The 24,857-nt window shown below is 32.6% G+C and overlaps 1 protein-coding gene across 2 annotated transcripts in view; it reads right to left on the reverse strand.

Moving 5' to 3' along the window:
* The window catches only part of LOC107450073 (myosin phosphatase Rho-interacting protein), a 110,953-nt gene that overhangs the window by 8,920 nt on the left and 77,176 nt on the right, over positions 1-24,857 (reverse strand). For both annotated transcript variants that reach the window (XM_043039093.2, XM_043039092.2), the window contains exons 9-16: positions 23,557-23,849; positions 20,059-20,327; positions 18,743-18,829; positions 17,147-17,356; positions 15,632-15,931; positions 12,186-12,389; positions 6,579-9,002; positions 2,339-2,416 (exon numbers count right to left, since the gene is read on the reverse strand). In XM_043039093.2, the coding sequence (XP_042895027.1) occupies positions 2,339-2,416; positions 6,579-9,002; positions 12,186-12,389; positions 15,632-15,931; positions 17,147-17,356; positions 18,743-18,829; positions 20,059-20,327; positions 23,557-23,849 (3,865 nt within the window). The remainder of the gene's footprint in view (positions 1-2,338; positions 2,417-6,578; positions 9,003-12,185; positions 12,390-15,631; positions 15,932-17,146; positions 17,357-18,742; positions 18,830-20,058; positions 20,328-23,556; positions 23,850-24,857) is intronic.

The following is a 24,857-nucleotide window of genomic DNA, read 5'->3' on the forward strand; positions in this document are numbered from 1 at the left end:
AAAAAAAAGGAAAACTGCAGTTTTGTGATGCTTTATAGTATATTGGAAGATCTTTACGTCATTTATTCGATTTTAATTAATCTCACTTTATTCAGCAGCTAATTTTTTTAATTCTGAAACATCTTTAAAAAACAAGAAACAAAGTTTAAAAAAAGGGGAATAATGTATTTAAAAAATAAATTCCATTCTCAAAATGAATAAAAACAAGAAAATTATTACTACTAAATAAATAAAATGTATATAGAATGAACGAATTATCAGCAAATATAATTTTCATAATAAATTACAAGCTTATAACTAAAAAGAAAGCTATCGGTTTTTAAAGCGTTCCCCATATCAGTTCTTCAGAAGGACAGAGAGAGAAAAAGATTTTCAAAAGGGAGCAAGACCTCCCACCGAGAAGATTAGTGAACTTGGGGGTGGAAGTTGCCTTCCTCCCTTACTCAAAGGTAGAAAGTGACTTGTGTTTCAAAGGCAATATTACAAAAAGTAATAAAGATTAAAAAAATTAACCTACATTTTCGTGGATAGGAAAGATTGAAAAAATTATTAGTATTTTTTTTTAATTGATCACTCCGATTCTTGAACAAGAAAAATCGATTCAAAGTATGACAAGCCCGCCATAGACTTTACATGTTAAAAGCAGAATTGAGGAGTCTGCTTGGTGCAACACTTTTCTCCCGGCAACCACGATTCATGACCCTGATTTTCTGCTCTTTTGAGCGCGCCCCGTGTTCTTTGTTCGCCAAGGGTTTTAGCCACACAGACGTCACAGCTCGTTTCAAAGGGCAGACCTATTCGTAATAATAGATCGTAATTCTTACCTGAACCAGAGAAAGATCTATTTCCAATTTAGTACCCCTCCCCCAGAGGTATTGATTTGTTATGAGAACTTGAAGAACTTTGTGAGCTAATATATTTAACGTGCACCAGTCAACAATTACTATAAGGGGAGTCTTCAGCCGGCGGGGATCAAACTTACGATAACTTAGACATGGGTCTGACGCCCTACCAACGAGGCTATCCCGTCCCTCAAAAACATTTAAATTCAATCAATCCTTCAATTCTATTCTGCTCACGTTATCTATTCCGTCAACATTACAAAGCATATATAACTTTTAGTTCGATAAATTTGGGTTTTTGAACCTCAAAATGTGTAGCCACATTCTGTAAAATTAGATTTCAGTAGTTCTTTCAGAAGAGCGGACGAAATTTTGAAATCCTTAATGTTTGAATCCCTTGAAATTTTATTGTTAAATTTTTATTTCTCAAGAACTATTCGACCGATTTCCTTCCGATTTCGGATTTCATTTTCAAAAATGCTTACATTAAAAGGGTGTAAAAAATTTGTATACTATTACAATTCGCAATTAAATTTTTTCGACTATAACTAAGTAAATAATAAAAACTAAAAATAAGGAGAATTTTTACATGAAATTATTTTTAAATAAACAATGCTTTAAAATTGTTAGCAAAATTTCTTTGTTTCACTATATTAGATTCGAAAATATGGTAAACTAAGCAAAAGTGGAATTAGATTAAGTGGCCCAAACTTTCGATCATCTATTCTGCCTAAACTAATCAGACCTTTTTCTTTTTTTTCTATTTTTTAAAAATTACCGCTAGATTTCTTAAGGGTCATAATTAGTCAAAAAAGTATGTTTATTCAGAGAAAAGATATTTGCAGCTAAATTGTCTACACATTTTATTATAAGCTAATTAATTAGTTTACGGCGAACCATTAAGATTCTGTCTTATTACGTTAAAATCCGGCCATAAGATCAACATTTATTAAAGAGATCTCTCACTTTTTTGCGCATTTAATATTTATAATGAATTCTTTAAAATAAATAATAAAATAGAAATGTAATTAATTACAAATTTTTTTTTAAAAAAACTATCAAAATTCAAAATTATATAAAATTTCAAAACGAAAAATATTCGTATAGCCGTATTTATTAAAAGATTTGTTATATGTGAAATAAATAAACAAATTAACTAACATTTCAAGTTGCGAAGAAGAGTAACTTTAATCGAATAACTAGAAAATAAAAAGGCTTCATTATTGATTCAATGTTTCAGTAAATCTGCTATTTATAAAATTTAAAAATAAAGTGATAGTTATATATATATTATGAAAAAAATAATTCAAATTCAATTCATTCGAAATACTGAATTATTTTTAAACATATAACCAATTATGTCATGGTCAAATATTAAAATAGTTATTTTGTTATTTGATCAAGCTATAATTGATTATTCAAATCTCTTTTTTAAGTTCTCCAACATTCTTATAATAAATGATTGCGTATAAAAGTTGTAAAATAGATTTTCTTACTTTTAAACGTTGAAATTGTGTTGTGGCAGCTAACAATTCATTTTGTTTTTGCAACATTTCCTGTTCGTGGATCTCGCTCTGAAAATAATAAGTATTCATCATAATTATGCAATAGAAAACCAATTTATTAGAATAAAATAATTTTAAATAAAAATTCAGTCGTTTCTAATGAATTTTGTTATAGCTGGAAAGCTAAGCTTACCAGCTATTGGCCGTTTACGAATTAAATCAGGAGGGTGCACCTTTCGTTAGACAAGAGAGCACTACAAGAATGACTCAGAACCCCACGGATAGATGGCAGCACCACGCATTTGTGACGCCATTTCCTCAATTTAGACACAGATTTGAAAAGATAGGAGATTTTCTACTAATTCCTGTACCCACGGTACAACTGAAAGACAGAGTACTGGACTTTCGATTCCATAGATTTTACGAGCCTACGTATATCGTATGTACTCGGTGGGTATTAGCGGAGTCCACGATCAAACCCCAGTGAGAGCCTGATTCTCAAATCGCTAGGCTACCACGACCCGGAAAATTCTAAGCACAAAGGATGCATGCCCATATAAAAATGCAATAAATATAAAAAACTTATCAGGGAAATAGTAGTACTTTATTTGAGTTGCACTAGTGCTGCACAATAGGCTATTGGCAAAGGTAAACATCTTTGAGGATGATAGGGAGATATGGGATCACAATTTTGATCCTCTGCAGAGAGGATGGCTTCCCCGCTTTCAGTAACATGACGATCTGCACGAGGAGTCGAGTACTTAAGAGTAGATTAGATTAACGAGATACCGCGCACCCTCGGTCCTTTCGCAAGCTGATCAAAGTGGTTATCCACACACTCACTGCCAGCTGCCATTTGATGCTTGACTTCATGGATCAACAGGGCAATGTGTATTATGTTCTGTTCACTGTGGAACAAATTAGCAGGAAAGAAAATGTTACAGGATATTGATTAAAAAAATGTTAGGAGGATTAATTTTAAATTGAAAATGAAATTGGAGGGAAATGAGACTTTTCGAAAAGCACAAGTTAGAAAATTTTATGTATGACAGAGGGTCGTGTGAATTTTTAGGGGAGTTAGGGCACATCATCAGGATTAAAATTGCACGTAGTAAGGTCTTCGTACGCGGATGGGGCGAATACACGCAGAAGCAGTTCATCATAGCTGGAACACCCCTAGCGGCGTACGACGACATTTCCGGGCATGGGTTTCTACGCAATATTAATCCCGATGATGTACTCTACTAACTCCTCTAGAAATTTGTCGCAACATTCCCGCGATCTCTTGTCATACATAATTTTTTTAAACTTGTACAGTAGATAGACTAAACAGTACAGTAATACAGAAATAGACTAAAAATATCATTCGAGAAAGCTTTAGCTTAGAGTGAGAAACCGAGCGAAGATTTGAGTTTTACGAAATAAAAGTATCTAGGATTCGTTGAAAAGTCTCATGCAATAAAAAAATGTTCTCCAGTGTAATAAAACATAAAATTTAAATAAAGTTCAGACGACTTTGATAAATAAAAGAGCCGGCTTAACAAAACTCAATAGTGCCCCAAGCGGTGTACGATGACATTTCCGGTCATGCAATTTCCTATCCTTTATGATGTATTTTAACTCCTCTTACAGTTTTAACCATTCAATTTTGTTGCACTGTAAATATATTTTGGGAATAATCACGAAAAAACCTGTAAACGTGTAAATCAAGTAATGAGACTATTGTCGTGACGTTCGTTAAGGCAATCTTGTTGTTGTTGTTTAAGTTCATTTACGTCGCACTAGAGCTGCACAATGGGCTATTGGCGACGGTCTGGGAAGCATCCCTGAGGAGGATTCTAAGAGATGCTATCACAATTTTGATCCTCTGCAGAAGGGGTGGCACCCCCACTTCGGTAGCCCGACGACCTACAACCGATGGCGAGCACTTTACGGTAGAACAGTTTAACGAGGATCAATGCCTCACACCTTCGGTCCCTACGCAGACTGATCCAAGTGGTCACCCACCCGCACACTGACCGCAGCCAGTGATGCTTGATTTCGGTGATCTGCTGGGAACCGCGTCTTAATGATCAGTCCACTGCGGGACAAGTCAATCTTAGACCTACCAAAGTACAAGTGTGAATTCGGTAGATTAGGTTTCATAGTCATGTTCCAAGTGAAATCAATTTACGTAGTGTGTTCTGACAATGAGTGACATTAGTAAGAAGCAACGGTATGCTATCACAATTTGCTTCAGACTCGGTCAACTAAATAGCATTTGAAAAACTCCAGCGAGCCAAAGGAGACATTGTTTTGTCAATAGATAAAGTTTTTTTTCTTCTTGTGGCTTAAAACATATTCAGAAGGAATTGAGACAAAGACGAACCATGTACCAAAACGATCTCAAACCGATGGAAACGTTGACAAAATTCGGTATCTTGAGTTTTCAAACCGTCGATTACGGTTAGAATAATGGGAGAACAGTTGGATTTGTATCGCACTACGGTTCATCAGATTTTAAAAAATAAGTTGAATTTGTACTAAAAGGATAACGCCCGTGAGACCAAAAAGGAGAATGCCAGTGAAAAACAACAAAAAAAAAGGATAATGCTTGTGAGACCAAACATTCAAGAACGGCAAAACGCCTTTTCACTCAGCAATGTCAAAAAATGTGTTTTAGGTTAATAAACACATTCCTGAGGCTCTTGAACCTCTTAATTTCCCATTCTTGAGTCCTTTCGAGCCTTTTCTCTTCTGAATAATTCATCTCAAAGGACGTCATTTAGGGAGACTGAAAAAACACTTAAAGTCTGTAACAGATCAGATAAAGACTGTTCCAACATCTGAGTTACAGCACTACTAATTACAATATAAAGGAAGAACCGTCACCGATAATATGTAAGTTCCACAAGGGAATTATTTCGTGGGAAACAATATTGAATTGCAATTATATTCGAATACGATTTTAATATGACACTTTAAATTTATTAAAAAAATATGGAAAACATTAATGTCAAAATTATTTTGTGAAAACCATATCTCATTCACTTGATTAATTCGTACTTCTTATTCCTTAAATGTGCCGACCGGCCTGTGTAGGGGTCAGGGAAATGACCTTGCATTAGAAAGGTTCTGGGTTCGAATCCCGGTCAAGGCATGGATGTTCTTTCATTCTCTGTACTATCTGTCCTTACTATGGGAGCAACGTTGGCTCCCGTAATATGCCCTTCAGATGCCTGTATGACGAAAGGTCGTTCTCCAGGAGGGCATTGGAAAAAAATTCCTTAAATGTACCCATCACTTTCACGTTTATCGATAATTTCCACTGGAAAACCGTCATTAGACTACTATCAGTACGCTTGTAAGTATAAACGTTTTTCGAATGTTTAGTCGGTAAAGTTCCCATACATATAAAAATGAAATGATAAGTATAGGATTAGAATATGGGATATGCGAGATAGTTTATTATTGCAAGAAGGAAAAAGGTTGAAAATTACAGAAGAACAAAAATTACGAGTTATTTAAAGGAGTAGTGATATGATTTGGAAAGTAGCAAAGTTACTTATATCTTATAATCACAGACAATTGAGTTTAAAAATGAACAATTATATCGGTACCTAAAAACACAACATTCAGCAAATTTTATTGTACTCTTAATACGGTGTTTAGTTGAATTCGATTTCCACTAAAGGTGAATGATAATAACGTAATTATGTATTCGGCGGGATTAGTTTATAGGTCAATGGTTCAACCGAGGGCTCTCAAAATCTCAATAATTAAAAATCGCAGATGACTCTCAATATTTTGGTTAAATGCAATCCACCCTTTTAAATTTAAAAATTTGCATATTCTCCGGATGCTGACTCTTGAAATTTTCAAGTTTTGTAAACTCTGTTGATATCTCATTATGATTGTAGCAAATTTGTGAAATATTATGGTTCGCCAATTACCAAAATTTTTGGCATATTCTTAATTTTGAATATTTTTTTCTACATTTAGCAATTTTTTACGATAAAAGATGGAATAAACTTCGAAAACGGAGCGCTCTTGCTCTCACGCAAAATTTGGTCTCCTGAGTGAATCGTTTAGTTTTATATATAAAGCAATCAAAAAAGACATCTTATAAAAAAAAATATCAAAAGACAACGGAGAAAATAGATTAATTTTTATCACTTAGAGGCCGGGAAAATATAGCAAATGTACTATGAAGTAAAAATGTATCAAATAAAGATAATATATATAAACTCACACTTTTTATTATACACTCTTCCAGCTGTTTCAACTCCGAGTTATGCTTCAACTCTAACGTTCGTTGTTCCAGCTCGTGTTGTTTTTCTGAGGTGCAAAATTTCTGTATCCAGCTGTCACACTGCGTACAGGTTACGTTATTGCATACGTCTTTTTGGCTTTTAGCTTGACTATTTGGAAAATTATTACTATCACAATTGGCACAGAAATTTATCGAACCTTCTTCATTATTTGACGTAGAACATTTATCGAATTTTCTAAAATTGTAATAATTGTACTTTCTGACGAAATCCAGCCACTGTATTTGCTCGTTTGATTTATACAATAAATTGTTCAGAATTGTACACTGAGGACAGCAGAACGTATCTCCGAAAATTTCGCATGGCATACCATTCGCAAAGAGAGGGAGCAACCTATCTTGTCTATACAAGTCTGACTGATACAATTCTTGATTATTTTGATCAATTTTCAGGTAATATTCTGCCAAAAAACTTAGCATTGTATGGCAAATATCTAGAAAAGACAATTCTGCAATTAACCGTATAATGCTAATGCGAGTGCTCTCTTTCAGTTTATAGAACGATATGGTGCTTTCATTAACCATTGGACATTTTTCCTTAACTTCTTTTAAGAAGTTCGTTAAGTTGTTTTTGAGGGTATTAACGAACACATCGCGTAATTGTTGTTCATCTTCACATTCCAGCGTGGAATTCGACAATTCCTTTGGCACTTGGCAAAGCTGAATTTCAGCAATCCTATGAATGTCGGTCGCGATTGATGTAATGTAATTAAACATAGAGTTTATTTCAGGTGGTTTCTTTATGTGGTCGTCTTGTACCGGAACTTCAGTCAGTATATTCCATAAGTGTTCATATTTTAAAAGTTTAGCTCGGTTTATTGAAGCCACGTGATTTTCTAACTTGTCTGACACTGATTGAAGTCTCTGAGTTAAATCATCAGCTGATATGGTATCTCTAAAAGTTTCAGGAAATAGCTTAGCAATAGTAGGGCAGAAATAGTCAAATTGGGGAATACCCGATATTAATGTCACAGGTAGTTCGTTGTTGCCATATTCTGCGAAAGCAATGCAAAAAGTTTGAAATATCGTTTTATAAGTGCTCTTTGTAGCATTTAATTTTAACAGCGTTTCCAAACTATCAGTTCTGTTGATTTTTTCGAGAGCCTTAGTTATTTCAAATAACAAAAGAGACTTTTGTTCTGATAGCAAATTTGATTCGATTTCTTGGGGAAGCTCATTTAGTTCTGATACTAAATTATTTACAAGACTAAGTTTATCAGTATGACTGTCAGTAATGTTATTTTTATTCTCACACAAGGCTGTTAGAGAATTCTTTAACCATTCTAAGTGACTATTTAGTTTTTGCGAAAGCATATTTTGGCATTCGGACAGATTTTTAGGAAAATAAGTATTCTGATCCGAAGTTTTAGAGATGACATGAGTGTCTGTCGGTGACTGCGTGTGCCACTCATCGGATTCATCAAGTGAACTAAGTTCGTCACTGCTTTTCACCTGCAGAAGAATCTTTGGACTTTCAAGAATTTGTTCGGAGTCATCTTTAGTCGAAAATAAAGTGTTTACATTGTCGACTTTAGACATAAGAGTTTGCAAGCGAGAAAAAAAGCCTCTGCCTTCGCTAGGTGTAGTCTCTGAAGGAGTATTCGTTTCTGAGGATTCTGAAGTTGCAACAAAAGATTCGTTTAATCTAGAATTGCAATCTGAGAATGATATCTCGGATCCTTCTTCATCAAAAGGTTCTCTTTTGAAAGAGGTTTCGAAGGAATTCATTTTCTTTTCCAACTCACAGAGTTTCGTTTCGTACTCCTTAGTTAACGATAAACCATCTCTATTTTTAAGGGAACTCCTCCTTCGTTCTTTGGTTTCACTTTTGGCAGCTTTTTGCTTCAATTGGCGATAGTTCTTTTCCGCAAAGGTGAACTTTGACGTTAGATCGTCAATTTTGGCTGTCATCAAAGCTATTTGAGAACTGTAACTATCCTCTTTCAATTTTATATCCTGGGTGAGCTTATAAGAAAACATTTCTAAATTATCAAAATTTGCATGCGCTTCTTTGAGTTCCTTTTCCAATTTTCGTATTTCTTCTTGAGCAGTAATCAACTTTGACCTCATTATTAAACACATGCTACATTCTCCCAATAGTTTTTCTTTAGAATCCAGATTGCTAATCTGGTTTTTTCGAGCACTTGAGTTTCTGCACTCTTTATTTTTGATTTGATTTGATGCCAGTGCTTTCTTTTGTAGAGGTGATTCATTATCAGACCCATTCATAAATTCAACAGGTGGTGTTATGGGAGATACAGGCCTCTCTTCACCATTTAATAACAACTGGTCTTCAAGAAACTCGACTACTATTTCTTTAGTATGAGTATCCAATTGTTCATTCGCCTGCAATTCGAAAAAAATGTCAATTAACGCATACATCGAAATACTGGTCATAACAATAATTAACAATTTTAAAAGTCGTTAAAAGTAATAGGATAGCAGATCTAAAGATGTTTTTTTCCACAATATATTGGATTAGATAGTAAATTAAATTGTATATATTAACAGTACAAAGCAAAACACCAAGTTCATCGCCATTGAAAATAAAAGAGTACGTTTCGAAAAAAATTTATTAATTTAAATATTTAGGAACAATATTAAACAATAACAATGACGTTAAAACAGTAATTAAGAACAAGATAAATATGGCTAATCGATGCTATTTCTTTACTAATGTGATTTATTTCTTTGCTATTGTGCTATTACTATACTATGATGCTATTTCTTTGGTTTTGGATGCTTTGTAATTAAGTGAACAGTTCAAACCAAAATACTTGATCAGAAAAAGAAATACATGAGCATAAGATCTAAGTAAGACCAATAGTTTTATATGGAAATGAGTGCTGGCAAGGAATTAATCAGAAAAAAAATTACTCATATTGAACGGAAGATGTTGAGAAGAAATTTTTTGTGAAGTAAAAGTTTAATAAGATACAACTTTGAGATACAAGAAATACAGAAACCTGAAAAAGGTAAGTTCATTAAAATTCAACAGATGAAATGGCCTGGTCATGTCCATAGACATGACAATGAAAGCGCAGTAAAAAAGAAAAACTTATCACAAATCAGTAGGAAAAAGAGAGGTAGACCAAGTTGAAGTTGGTTAGATTATGTGGAAAAATGTCTGGGTAGTGTAAGAGTTAATGGATGGAAAGTAGTAGAGTCTGACTTAAATCAAGATGAATAAAGCTGCTCCGGCGAGTCAGGGTTGGCAATCAGCTGTAGTGCTGATAGAAGAAGTATACATTGAAGGAGAGGGGGAGCTTTTGAATACGTTATGCTAGGCATGAATTTAAAAACTTCATATCAAAGATTGTCAGATATTGAGCATGAGTACTTCGCGAAAGGGTGGAAATAATATTAACAGAAGCTAATTTTGAGCTCTACGGATACTTATGGTATGTGCATTAAATAGTCACCTTTTGAATGCTTTTCAAAAATGATGCTACAGAAATATGCAAATTAGGGGTCACAAATTATTTACTAAGCAAAGAAAAACGTTATTAATAGTTGACTAATCGTTAACCAGGGTAGCGAGATTCAAAATATTTGCCTGATTGTTAAAGAAAATTGAATGTATGCGAAAGGCGATAATTAGACATAAGAATCAATCAGCAACTTTCAATTTGTCAAGTTTTGATAACCCTTTTGTTTCCTCACTTTCATATTAATTTGTATCTCCAAATGGCATGAGTTTGTACTTCATTTTTGACAAAGATTCTAAGAAAATACGGGATGTTCCTTAAAGACAGCTCTTAATAAGTATTTTTATAATCTTTATCATAAATGAAAACGAAATAATGTATGCATGAGGGGTAGCAAATTAATAAAGCTAGAAAAAAATAAAAAAGTGTTATAGAAATCTGACAAATCACAAGAGCAGGATGGCGTATGTAACAAACAATAACATACGTTTGATTTCAAGTGGTAACTGAGAGGACGATTTTGTGAAACACTTTTAAATTTCAATCTCCAGTTTAATCTGTTTTGATGCTTATTACATACTTATACCTCTACTGTAATTGGTCATATTTCTTTATTATTTTAGTTTTTCCTCATTTACACATTAATTTACGACCACAATATGTATACTTTTTAATTTTTCAAAAGATTCTAAGAATACATATTAAGGACCCTGTTTTTATGTAACATCTGTCTATCAGTTTTCAACAAAAATAAATGAAGATTTGAAAAGACAAGGAGAAACAGTCATTATGGGACACCTCCGAAGCCACGTATAAAGATGCCTCAGAAAGGAAAAAACTACTTACCTTTACCACTTTACATTTTTACCACTTATACTTCAAGAGGCATGCTACAAAACATATCACCAGTGAATCTGGACACATCTAGAAATGCTTATTTATGAAAATGAGATACGTGTTTACGAAAATAGACACAGCTCAAGATGCGTGTTTCAACTCGACACGTATCAAAATAAGTGCTTCAAAAACACATGTAACTTCGTAAACACACATTTTGAGCTGTGACTATTTTCGTTAACACGCATTTCAAGCTATGTCAATGTTCGTAAACAAGCATTCCGACCTGTGTCGATTTTCTTAAACACGTATTTCAAGCTGTGTCCAGATATAAAAACTAACCGACGATGAATAAAATAAAACTATCAAGGAAATTGGTCATTTTCAAGTCCATTTTCGTAAAAACGCATTTAGAGCTGCGTACTTTTTCGTAAACACGCATTTAGAGCTGTGTACTTTTCCGTAAACACGCATTTAGAGCTGTGTACTTTTTCGTAAACACACAATTTAGCTGCGTCGATTTTCGTAAAACGCATTCCGACCTGTGTCGATATTCTTAAATACGTATTTCAAGCTGTGTCCAGATATAAAAGCTAACCGACGATAAATAAATTAAAACTATCAAGGAAATTGGTTCTTTTCAAGTCCATTTTCGCAAAAACGTAATTAGAGCTATATACTTTTTCGTAAAAACGCATTTACAGCTGTGTTCATTTTCGTAAGCAATCATTTAAAACTGTGTACTTTTTCGTAAACAATCATTTAGAGCTGTGTACTTTATCGTAAAGACGTATTAAGAGCTGTGTATTTTTTCGTAAACACACATTTTAGCTGTGTCGATTTTCGTAAAACGCATTTCGAGCTGTGTCTATTTTCGTAACCATGCAATTAGAGTTCTGTCCATTTTCGAAGACACGCGTTTCAAGCTATAGCTATTTCCGTAAACACGTCATTTCGAGCTGTGCCGTTTTTCGTTAACATGCATTTCGACCTGTGTTAATTTTCGTAAACAAGCCTTTTGAGCTGTGTCTATTTTCGTAAACACACATTTTGAAATGTGTCCATTTTCACAAACGCCCATTTTGAGATGTGTCAATTTTTGTAAACACGAATTTTGCGTTGCGTCCAAAAACACACGTTTGAGCTGAATTAAGATTTAAAAAACTCACCGATGATATATAAATAAATACTTTCAAGGGTATTGGGTGATAAGAAAATACAGGCTTTATTGCTCAATAAACATTATGAAGAGAAACATTGATACCTTGTGACCGATATCTTGATTTTCTGCACTTTTATTATATGAATCATCATCATATGTAGTGTCTGTCGAACTATTAGGAAGTGAATTAGATTTTGAGCCGCAAATGCCTCGTGTTCTGGATTTCTCTTTAACCAAAGATATAACATTTCGGTTTATAGGAGGTGAAGGGGGTAGAGTGCGAGGAGAGGAAGAAAGATCGCTGACCTAAAAACAACATTTTAAAAAAAGAAAAGACATTGTAATAAAATTATCATGAAAAAGCGAATAAGTTTCAAAAAATTCGCAGAAATAATTGACATTATACAAAATTTAAATGTAGGAAAATACATTTGAAGTATAAAAAATATTAGCTACTATAACTTTAGTTAAAAAATTGAAATTTTGAAAATTTTAGCAAAATTTCATGCAAATGTTTAAATAAGGATTTGTGAAAATTTAAAAGAAAATTTGAGGGATCGACGTTATTAAAGGAATGAAAGTTTGAAAATAAATTTACAGTAAATTTTAAGAAAGTTTCATTGATAGTATTAATAATATAAAATAAAATAAATTTAAGAAAATATAAACAACATTATTACAAAATAAAATTTCAGAATATAAATTTAGAGCAAAAATTAAGATAATGAACTATAAAAAATTTAGAAAAATAAATTTTAGATAAAATTTAACGGAATGTAAGTAGCATTATCAAAATAATAATATCAAAATTAGATAAAGATTAAGTAACAAGAAAAGATCAAGATCAAAAAAACATTATAAAACATTCAAGAAAACATTATAAGTGACATTATAACAAAATTAAATTCAAACTAAAAATTTAAGAAAATACGAGGGACTTTACTATCAAAACAAAATTTAAGAAAGTTAATTTCTAGTAATAAGTTCAGTTCAGTATAAACGAGCGTATTGAAAAAAAAAATTTACATTTGAATACCTGCGTATTTGTTTTGAGCATATGTTTTTAATTTAGCATTAAAACACTGTGATGAAAACTAATTTGATTTTTTAGCAAGATTCAAAATGGTAATTCATTTTACTAAGTTTTAGTCTGGTTCTATTTCTTTAGAAATTACAAATAACTATGCAGTTTAAAATAACAGCGACAGCTGAATCAGTAAAAAAAGTTTGAAATATCATTTAAAATATTGGCTATTTGTGGGATAAATCATTGTATGTATCTTTAAACCCATTCAAAAGAAAGTTCCATCTGTAACAATGAGTTTCAGTTCGGAATTGTGATTTTCTCGATATACACAGAAGAGTGGTGATTTTTCAAAAACTACACCATAAAACTTTGTAAATTGTAGGAAAAAAACGTTCCAATATGGTTCTTGAAATTTTTTGAGCGTCTACATAGACAGACTTAGAATTTTATGAATGTAGAGAAAAGTAGAATGTTTCATAAGGAGAGATCTTACTAAAAATGTATGAATTACAAGTATTTTTTTATCTAATTGACGTGAAATTTGTTCAAGCTATATTCCAATAGCTTACTATTTTCAAAACAGACATAATCAGCTATACACAGTAAAAAAGAAAGAGATTAAACAACTCATTTCGCGACAATTTTTTGCTTCGATTTTACCACGATAAAGAAAAAAAAATTTCATTGCTTTTAATTATTATTTATTATTTTAATTTTTATATACGGATGTTTTTGGTTGATTTGTTAAATCATCTAAAAATGAGGAAATATTGAGAAAATTGTAATGACTATTATCAGAGAAATTCGTAAATAAAAGTTATATTTTATCACTGATCTTTTAATCACACTCAGTGTGATAGTTATAATGGACTATGACCTTCACAGCCCAATAACAACCTACAAAACCCGTATTCAAATCGTTTTGATCTGAAAAGTGATATTTTTCTTTAGTAATAAAAATAACATCCCTCTTTGAAATTATAGATCCGCATTTCGGAGTACAACTTACCTGCTATCAATCTTGATTTTATTTTATTGAATAAAAAAAAAATGAGAAAAAAGAAGGAACTTTTTTTTCTCTGTCTGCAAAGACCACACTTATAAAATTTACCTTATTATATGCTTAAGAGATTCAGACCCAAATAAGGACAAGGGTTGTGCCATTTTTGTTGTGAAAAAAAACCTCAGTATTTTGTGAATTTGAGAGATTAGAGTCCTGATTTTGTAAAAATTTGAAAAAAATGTGGTTTGTTCAACTATTTTTTTTATATATAAGGCTTCGTTTTTAAGAATTTGTGTGTCTACTAATAATTTTCCAAGTCTGAAATGACCGTAAAATCAGGTTCTTTTCGTCGCTGTCCGGATTTTGTGGAAAAAGAAGAAAAAAAACATAATTTAAGAAATTATAGTTAAAGATGCCATCGACTCTATTTTTCAAAATAAAACCTTTGTGTAGAATCCGGTGATTTCGCTGACATCTGAAAAATTAGTTATTTGGCCTATCTGCAGAAAAAATATTTATTAGCCAAGTGAAAAATTTTTTTTAGCCAAATAAGTTCACTTCTCCCTCAGTTACTGATCCGGGTTCATCAATCACATGCAGAAACTAATAGGATAATTGTATTATAGAAATTTAGGAATGTCAAGACGAGCTCGCCATCCATTGAGCTTTTGCAAATTGTCAGAAAGATGCGTCTTTCGTTTGACTAGAGAGCGCCACCAGCGTAACAGTATGTCGTAGCTCAGAACCCCATGGATAGATGGCAGCACCACTCATTCATGTAGAAACTTCCGCAATATAGACATAGCTCTGAAGTGGAAGAAAATTCCCTACAGATCCCTGTTCCAATCGTATTGCTCAACTATCGACCACAGGACTTTCAATTCCACAGATTTAACGAGCACGTATATTGCATGTACTTAATGGTTCTCAACGGATTCGAGGATCAAATGCCGGCTCCTCCGGACCGAATCAACATCTCCTAGAAAAGAGCAGGCCTCAGCACGGGTTACCATAAATATCATTTAGTAGTCCAAACGTAATGACATATTTCGTATTTTTAACCACTGCGCAGCTCAGTATCCCGAACGTAATGACATCTTTCTTATTTTTCATCTACTGCGTAGTTAACTTCGTCACATCGGACTACTAAATTGATCCGTGCTGAGGCCTTCCTTCTTCTAGGAGGTGTTGACCGAATTCCGATTCTCTAACGACTGGGTAACCACAGCCCTGTAAGAAGTTGTATTATACTTGAGTTAGCAAATCACGCAATTTTGAAAAGGATGTTCTACATTTACAAAGAATATATCGACCCAGTCACATTTACTCAAAATTTGGTCCATGGTAATGATAGCCTATAATTAAGTTATACAATTTTAAAATATTTATGCAAAAACAATTTAACATTTTAAATTTAGAATACAAGATTTTGTTGCAAAGTAAACTAAAACTATCTAAACTAAATCTAAACTATCTAAATTCTTTTAATAACTGAAATAGCTTAATTTAATGTTTTACCTCATCTTCGTCAACAAGGGAAAAGTATTCTGACTGATCGTCGCTGGAATAAGAGGAATATTCCTGTTCCTGGTTAATTTCTTCTGCATGCGGCAGAGATATCAAACTAGATGGCGATGAAATCCTCTCCATGCGATCGTTATAATGGAAGCTGTGTTCCGGCAGAACTATCTCTGTGCAGATGAAATCTTCTTTTGATGCAGAACTCCAAAGGTTAGCGGCATATTGAAGGGCTTGAATCCACATGTTTCGAAACTCAGCCGTTTCTGCTGCAAGAATATGCTTCTTGCCATCCCACATCTGAAAATGAAATATAAAATAACTATAATTTCAGGAACATTTGTATGTGAATAATGATAAACATAGATGTAACATATTGTAAACATGTCGCTGGTTAGATAAATGCAGATATAAATATGTTTATTAAGGGCCTGAATCAGATCGAAAATGCATCAACGTGAAAATATATGTTATTGTGCACCATAAAGCTGTATTTTCAAATTTTTGATTCATCAGCTATTTAGCGAATTTTGGTTACAGCTATACTTTTAATTTTACAATAGGATTAACATTAGATTATAATTTTATCATTATTTAATAAAAATTATTTAATTTTATTTATTTAATTTTTATTTTCAATCCACTGTTTTAAAATGTTTAATTGGAGTTGCAAAGAGGCGAGTATGAGAGGAAGAACCAAACTGGCATAGAATTAATGACCGGTTCCTATGCGTTTCGCTGTAGGTAAACTAAATCGTTAAAATTGAGATAAACCGGTACTTGCGTATTATCCCGGGGACTTTTTTCACCAAATCAGAATTTTTTCTAATTTTTTTCTGCACGTGATAAGTTATATTTTTATTTTGTCAATTTCTTTAGAATCAAAAATTATATTAAAATAAATTTAAAATATACCAAAATGACTTTGGAACGATGTTGGCGAAATTGGTAGACGGGACAACAAGTAGGTACCGATAAACCTAAAGTCAAAGTGGCGAGCTGTAGTGACTTTGGGGGTAAGGCGTTCGCTCCCAATGAGACGACCCGGGTTCTAACCCCAGCCATGGCTGTTTGGTACGAATTGTTCTCCCAGCTCGCACCAACTACAGTGCTGATGTAAAATATCCTCAGTGATGGACGGACCATGGGTTAGAATGCTTGCCGTCCAGCTAACAGCTTGAAGATTTTGTGGTTTTTTTCTTTATGTGACGCAAATGCGGTTTTGTTCCATCAGAGTTCGTCTCCATAATTAGTCCTCCACGAAGGATAGTTTGACCCAATTCTTGCTCTCTTGTCTTCTAGGTTGGATTCAAAATTACAGGGCTACGGAGTTGAGCATAGATAGTCATAAACTGAGAATTGGGTCAGATGTTCAAATAAAATAGGTGAAGTGGCCGATTCGCGATTAAACGTGGTTTTAATGAAATATGTTGATATAAATCTAATTACGATGAAAGTCAGTTTTATACGAAGAAAGAAAACATATAATAACCAAGAGTACTAAATTGAAATTACCCGTAGGCTAATGGCGTAAAACTTGTCTGAGTCCTGCTCCCTAATTGTGCTGACTTGGTTGAGATCTAAGATACCATCCATAATTCCACTGTGTTCAGCTGTAGGATCTCTGTAATAAGTGAGCGAAGAATCTTTTAGTACAAACCAATGTCTAGACCAATCCTTGGTGAGTGTTTGACGCATAAGCCATCCGGTTCTCATGAATGTACCCTACAAAAAAAAGCATAAATACAGTAGAAGATTATACATTCTAAACACACATACACTTAATAATTAAATGAAAGCTTCAGAACAAAACTATAAGTATTCTTTAGAAGACTTAGGTATAAATTTAATTATAAATTTTTTAAAGGTTTAAGTATAAATTTAAAAGCCTTTAATTATAAATTTATTTATTTAATTTAATATAAAAGAAAACATCAACAAAATAATTTCGACATGGTTTTAGAAAAAAGAGCATTGACCAAGAAAACAATTTTGCTATGAGGTTCTAGAAAGATGATGAAAGATCACACTGTTTTTGGAAGGAGGGTGCTTTTGCTCTGACTCAAAATTCGGTTTTAAGAATTATCTGATTGATGTAATGAGATAATTGCCTAAATTCTCAAGTCGATTTAACATGTTCGGTGTATCAAATCTAAATTGTACAATCCCGTGACGGAAACATTTTGATTACTCCTTGTAGCATCGTTCGATGCTATTCAACAGCTTTAATAAACATGTTCCGAACCGGTAAAAAAACGACTTCCCTAGGCCTGCACGGCTCGAGAATTTATGTACGCATGAAACCAGGCAATTTTCCCGTTAAGCTTAATTTTATTTAAAAATTCATATTAAATTGCTACTGTAATTAAATATGATGAAATTTACAGTTTGTTATATTTGATAGTGCTTGAATATACAGTAAAAATGTCCGTGATATTTACAAAAACAGTTACAACACTGACCCCCCCCCCCAAAAAAAAAAANCCAAAAAAAAAAATAATTATAATCCGTCCATTCGTTTCCCACTACGTCAGAACATAAATAAAAACCTTAGTAATTCACGTTCACGGAACACCCTCAGTTTTTTACATAAACCTAGGATCAAATTAAAAAACAAAATACTCGGAGTCGAAAACGCATATTGATGGTCTGCGGGACATAATTCAAAATTTTAACGGACTTCGACGGCTAACTAACGTTATTTAAAAACTGAAATAAAACGTTCCAAATTGAAATCACGTCCGTGTGATGATGGGCTGCTGGGGTCGGAGAACCTGGTTTCATATATCATACATTGGGCCATGAAAGAGAATCGCGTCATCACATATGCTTGATCACGTTCTTAAGGGATTAATAAATGATACCGCTTTTTTTCAAATTTCAGTAGTTAATTAGATTGAATGCGCAGTTCACTAGAGCAAACGTTAGATTTGGCATTCCTACTGTTTACCCAAGTTTAAAAATAACCTTACAACAACATCTTCTTTTACTTAATCAGCACTATAGCCTCATGAAGGCTTTATAAATTTATCTCCTCCAAATATAGCAGCCAGTAATATCTGATGAATTGTAATAAAATGAAACAATGCTAAGTAAATAAAACCAAGTCACCTCTTTAGTTTTTTCACAAGAAGTATCTAATGAGGAAGGGATATTTGTACTTGTACTAGGAGATGTACTCAGGGTGACTGAAGATTTCTGCAATTTCAAAACAATTATAGCATAAAAATATACAATAATACAAATAGAAATCAAATATACAAGATATCTTATTTTAAAAAAACTTCATTAATTTATATAATTGTAGATTCAAAAACAAGGTATCTTTTAAATATTAAAAAATCAAAAAATTGAAAAAATAATAATAATAGCTTCAAATTTATTTATAATTTAATGTCAATCAATTTTACAATAAATAATCTCAACCATAAGATCCTATAAAGTTTCAATTTAAAGAGGTATTTTAAAATGCCTTTTTAATTTATCATATATAATTTCCTACCTTTTGCATTCTTTTTCCCACTTATTATGGTATTAAACCAACAGTTTCCGTTTTTCTAACAGTTACGTTAATGACCAGCCTTATTTTTTTCCAGAATTATTATCAAAAATGAAATTGCTAAGCAATATTTAAACTAAAAAAATTAAAAATGCTTTTGAAATCTAATGACAAACACCTGCGCAACCGAAAATATCAAAACTCGTGAGATTATAAAAAAAGACAGAGAAGAATGATAAGCAATTATTAGAAAAACCTTGAATTTTAAATTCAGCCTTAGTTTTAACCCAATAATTTTATTGTAATAATATTTCATTAACTTAAATTTTAAGGCTCTTAATTTTTTTTCAATTTTTCTGTTAATTTGTTTCGATTATTAATACATTATAACAAGTATTATTTTTATTGAAAATCTTCCACTCAATAAAATTTAATTTACCTATAGCTTCCATTTGTCAAGGATGTTATGTTTAGAGTTCCCGTTCTTATAAAACTTTATTCTTATATTTGAATTTACAAACATGGAAACACTTTTCAAAAGGAATTTTTTTTTTGCATTGTCTCAGTTTAACATGAAAAAAATGTGTCCTTCTGGTTAAAGACTTTCTTCAGCGATTTTGGTTAGAGAGTTGTGACAAAAAAACTTTTGCAATATTTTACGTTAATTAATGTCACTATACAGAACAATTTACTCTAAAAATTTTGCTGCGAATTAAATTTTAAATTAATTGTTGTGGTATTCTCTTTATACTCTCACGTTTTGAGAGAACTGCTTATTTTTTCCTTTCTATAAAAATAAATGAATTTTATTTCTGCTATAAAAATAATTGAAATAAAATACTATAATTATACATTCACAGAATAACAATAATTATAAGGACAAAGAATGAACTGACAACAATATATGACATTTAAAAATTTATGTAACCATGCTTAAGGGTGTACTAGTTGCTTTCGGGTGCCCAGTAGAGGATGACTTTATTCTTTTGAGACTAGAAGTGCCACTGCTAGGAGACTTAATTCTACGGTGAGACGATGACCCTTTAAAGGAATGATACCTTCTGAGGCCTGACACGTGATCCTTTATTTCGGATTCAGTTTCCATTGGAATATTTTTCAGTGATTCTGATTTACGCAGATTCGTTTTGGATCGAGTTTGCTTTCCATTTTTAGCTGCAGAGAGTTCTGTAGAAGATGCTGAAATAGGGAGAAAAAAGAAATCCAAATTTAAAAGTAAACATATTCCAATGTTTCATAAAAACAGGAATACATTTTCATTTATAATACGATAATGATGGTGTAATTTAATATCGATTAAAAAAAAGGATTTTATGTTTTTGATTTTCAAAAATGCAAGAAAGAGAGATAAAAAATAAATGTTTCGACTTAAAAAGCATAAAACTAATTGAAACTTAATATTCATATTTTCCAGTAATTGTGTACCGACTAGTATAAGTTATGAATGAGCGGATATGGAATACGATTATTAAAGTAACATTATATCAACAAAGCTTTAAGATGGTCAAAATAAAAAATTAAATTTCTAAAAATAAAAGTCATTCTAAAAAAAGTAATCAGTTCAACCTTTATGGATATGCAAATAATTTGAATTTGCACAAGGGATTAAGAGCTATAAATATAACGTCTGATATTTTGTGGCTCGTAAATTGATTGTTGTAATGTAAAGACTAAGAGCCGCGATGACTCAGAGGATAGAGCGTTCGCCTCACAAGGATATGACCAGGTTCGAATCCCAGCTGTGATTGGTTCGTAGGAATTGTGCCCCCGGCTTCACAGTGCTGACTTAAAATATCCTCAGTGATAGACATATCATGGGTTAGAAGCCCCTTGCTGTTGAGCTAACCGTGAGAGGTTCTTCTCTCCATGTTACGCAAATGCGGGTTAGTTTCACTAAGAAAGTCCTCCACGAAAGCAAATTTCTCCCACTACTTGATCTATGAGTTCCCATGTCTTCTGAGTTTGGTTCAAAATTAGAAGGCTACGGAGCTGGACACTGATAGTCGTAAACTCAAAATTGGGTCGACTGTACAACGACGATTATAAAATAAAATATACGTTAAGTGTAATAATGATGAGTCGTGAATGGAAGGATTTGTTTAAATAACCTGGATTCAAAACCCACCCACCATATAACGCAAAAACATTTCCAAATGTGTTATTAGATATTTCTATTCGTGTTAGACACTAACGGAAACACTGCCGAAGAATTTTGAGATAGTTAACAAAAATGTTCTAACAAATGGAAGAATATACTTAATACGGCAAGTACATGGCGGTGGCATGCATTGAAAGTATTCCGTAAAAATTAATGACATAAGTTTTTAAAAAAAATCAGAGATAATTTATCATCTAAATTATTAAGAAATAACAGCGACAAAAAATCCGGAAAAATAGAATACAATGACTTATTATTTAAAGAAAAAAGGTTACTTAATAAAGGAATTTTTTTTTAAAAAAGTAAATAAGAAAGGAGAACACTTGAACTTTCACTACTGTATCAGTAGCATCTAAAAGGGCGTTGGTTTTCTAGGAATAGTAATAAACACAGTGTGATTTCAGATAATATATTAAGTGCTTACATGAAAGATAAAATAAGAATCTTTGTTATAACATGATAGCTTCCTCACATATTTTTAGATAAATAAAAGTATTTTATCGCTTAGAAAATATTTGCCCATAAACAAAAAGATTACGTACGTACTAGTGAAAGATTGTGTATGAATAGCATTCACAATGAAAATATTGTATCGTCTTACGAAACGCTCCAATGAAAAATATTTGCATTGTATAGCATTTTTCATATTATATACTTTTGTATAGGATGTTTCATATTATATGAAGCATTCCAATATAAAATAGTCGCATTCTTTAAGTTTCATATTATATATTTTTACTAAGCATTCCAATATAAAACATTTCATTGAATAGAATGTTTCATATTGTGTTCTCTTATGAAGCATTCCAACGTAAAATATTTGTATTGTCTAGGTTGTTTCATATTGCATCAACTCACAAAGCGTTTCAATGTTAAATNAATCCAAATTTTTGAAAAAGAAAAAAAATACTTCTTCATTATGTCAAAACACAATTATGTGTCGAGTTTCGAGCCTGGGCGAGGCTTCTGGGGCAATATATTGTGATTACAGACACACACACACACACACACACACAGCCGCTTTTATTATTATGTATAGATTAATTAAATTTTAAAAAAACATGTATTTTTATGATATTAATGCTGCATTATATAAAAATTATATTTAAAACAGTTTGAGTAAAGTCAGTTATTAGGTTATCAGTTGGTAAGCGTCCGCGACGAATATCCGATTCGGTCGATGAAGTGTTTTTTGAATTAAAAATGCATGGAAAACAATTCTTAAATAATTGTGAAAGGGCTCATTTTCACACTGCCCTGCATAACTGCAATGATTTCTTTCTTCCAATGGTATCAATTGGGTGATTTTCGTTCGAAACTAATCTTGATTCTTAAAATTTCCGTGCCTATCATGGAGCGGTTTATGCAGTAAGGACGTTCCTTATCCTCTTATCTTTATTTAGAGTGCCTGTCTGCATCTAAGTGCGCGCCAAGTTGTGCCAAACTACGCAAACTTATACCAATATCGCCAACACTTGAAACGACGTTATACGGCTTAATTTTAGCTTGTTTTCTTATTAATAATATTAACACTTATTAACAACAATAATTAATTAACAAGTTGTAAGAATTGTTAAAAATATCTAAATATCGTAACAAATATACGTCTTTCTGCTCGCATTTAAAGAAACTGATGAAAGAATGATAAATATTGTTTCCTGCAGACGATTTTCTTCTACAGCGAAACAAAAGTAAAACTTCTTTCTCTCTCATTTGATTTAAGGAATGTAAGCAGAAGACGCGCCATTTTTAGTGGTCCAATTAAATGCAATGCACTTTCAGCGTCATATAGTTGTTTCTTTTTCAAGAACGAATGTTCTCCTTATTTTTCGAAATATGTCGCCAAGTCTGAGATTCCAGTAAGACTGCGACACTGTAACCATCTTTAAATAATTCAATGATATATATCGTAAAAGATAGGACAAATTAAATTTCTGCCTGGCATGCTTAACTTTCAAAAGCTCTTATATTGTTTTGAAAGTATATTTCTATAATTTGATAACGAAATAAAACATAACTAACACAGTCACGCATGATTACTTAAATCCTATACCGCAATGGTTTATTCTTAAATTGCAACGGAGTGTAGTAATTATTTTCATTTAATTCAGCGTTCCATTTCATTTCATTCATCTGTAAGAAACTTTTTCTCCAACTTAAAATTAAGAGTCATCATATTACCCTGTTAAAGGTGTTATAATAACAACAATAGTTATTTTTTACAATAAATTAGTATAAAAAATATATTACCTATTTCTTTGATAATATCTCTTTGAATTGAAGGTGATTTATCATCTTTGGAGTGAATTGACTCCAGATATTCCAACTTCTCAGCGGCTGCAATGGCGGATGTGTTAGGAGTTTGATTGCAAATAGAACTAGTAGAATCTGTGAGGGTACTCTTGCTCGCACTTTTGTTTGGTATCATTTTGGCAACGCCGTCGTTACGACTGCGCTGATTGCGTTGGATTCGGTTTTCACGCTTCAGGTATCTTCTGTTACGTCTTCGATTTTCACTCTCTTCTAGCTCTGATAAATAATCTCTAAAGTAACAAAAATAATTAATGAATAAAACAAAAAAATAGATAAATTAATTAAATGACAAAAAAATTACAAAAATATTGCTTGCGTTATATATGTAACGCAAACCGCATACAGATCACATTATTATGCATACATACAGGCTGTTCTGTACCTACCATTCAATATACACAAGGTGTCACCCCCAGGATTATTGGGACAGACTTTAAAGGGAGGTAAGGGACATCACACGAATTTAGAAATGCATAGCAACCCATGGTTAGGTGACGTTGTTTACATGATGGATTGGACGCAATGGACTTGTTTTTCTGCCACCACGCTCTCCTGATTTAAACAGCATCTATTTTTTTCTTTGGGGTACTTTAAAAAGAGCCTTATACGCATTACGGATATCCAATTTAATTATCCCCATTACGGATATCCAATAAAATCTGGGTGTATTTGGGCGGCGAGTCTGCCAATCCATGGCTAGATGGAGCAATGCAAGCATGGCGAGCAATGATGGGAACTTTGAATATCTATTGCGACATTTTTTAAAAAGAAGTTAAAAGAATATGCACATTAGGGATCGTAAATTGACATCCAAACAACAAGCATGCGATGACCAATGTGTACGATTGCTGTATTTAGCCAACATCCACGCAATTACTTGCGTGTAAGAGCATCGTACTATGTCGACATACATGCGATGACCTTCATGTACAAATGCCGTGTTTAGCTGGAATCCACGCAATGCCCAGTGTGTACGAGCACCGTATTTAGTAGGCCCTCACACTATGATCTGTGTGTGCGAGAGCTGTATTTAGTTGGCGCTAACGTGATACTGTTTGATAACCGGTCCATTCTGTTTCAAACTACCACTAATACTCGACAGACCTAATTAGGTTGAATACCACTAAAATAATATTTTGAACTTGCTTAATGTAAGTCGATTACATTTTATTTATAATGGTTACGAGCACTGCAAATATATTGCTATGCAGGGTGGTCCCGAATTCGTGGTACAAACT

The sequence above is a fragment of the Parasteatoda tepidariorum genome, chromosome 1 (genome assembly GCF_043381705.1).
Source record: "Parasteatoda tepidariorum isolate YZ-2023 chromosome 1, CAS_Ptep_4.0, whole genome shotgun sequence".
NCBI classification, from domain to species: domain Eukaryota; kingdom Metazoa; phylum Arthropoda; class Arachnida; order Araneae; family Theridiidae; genus Parasteatoda; species Parasteatoda tepidariorum.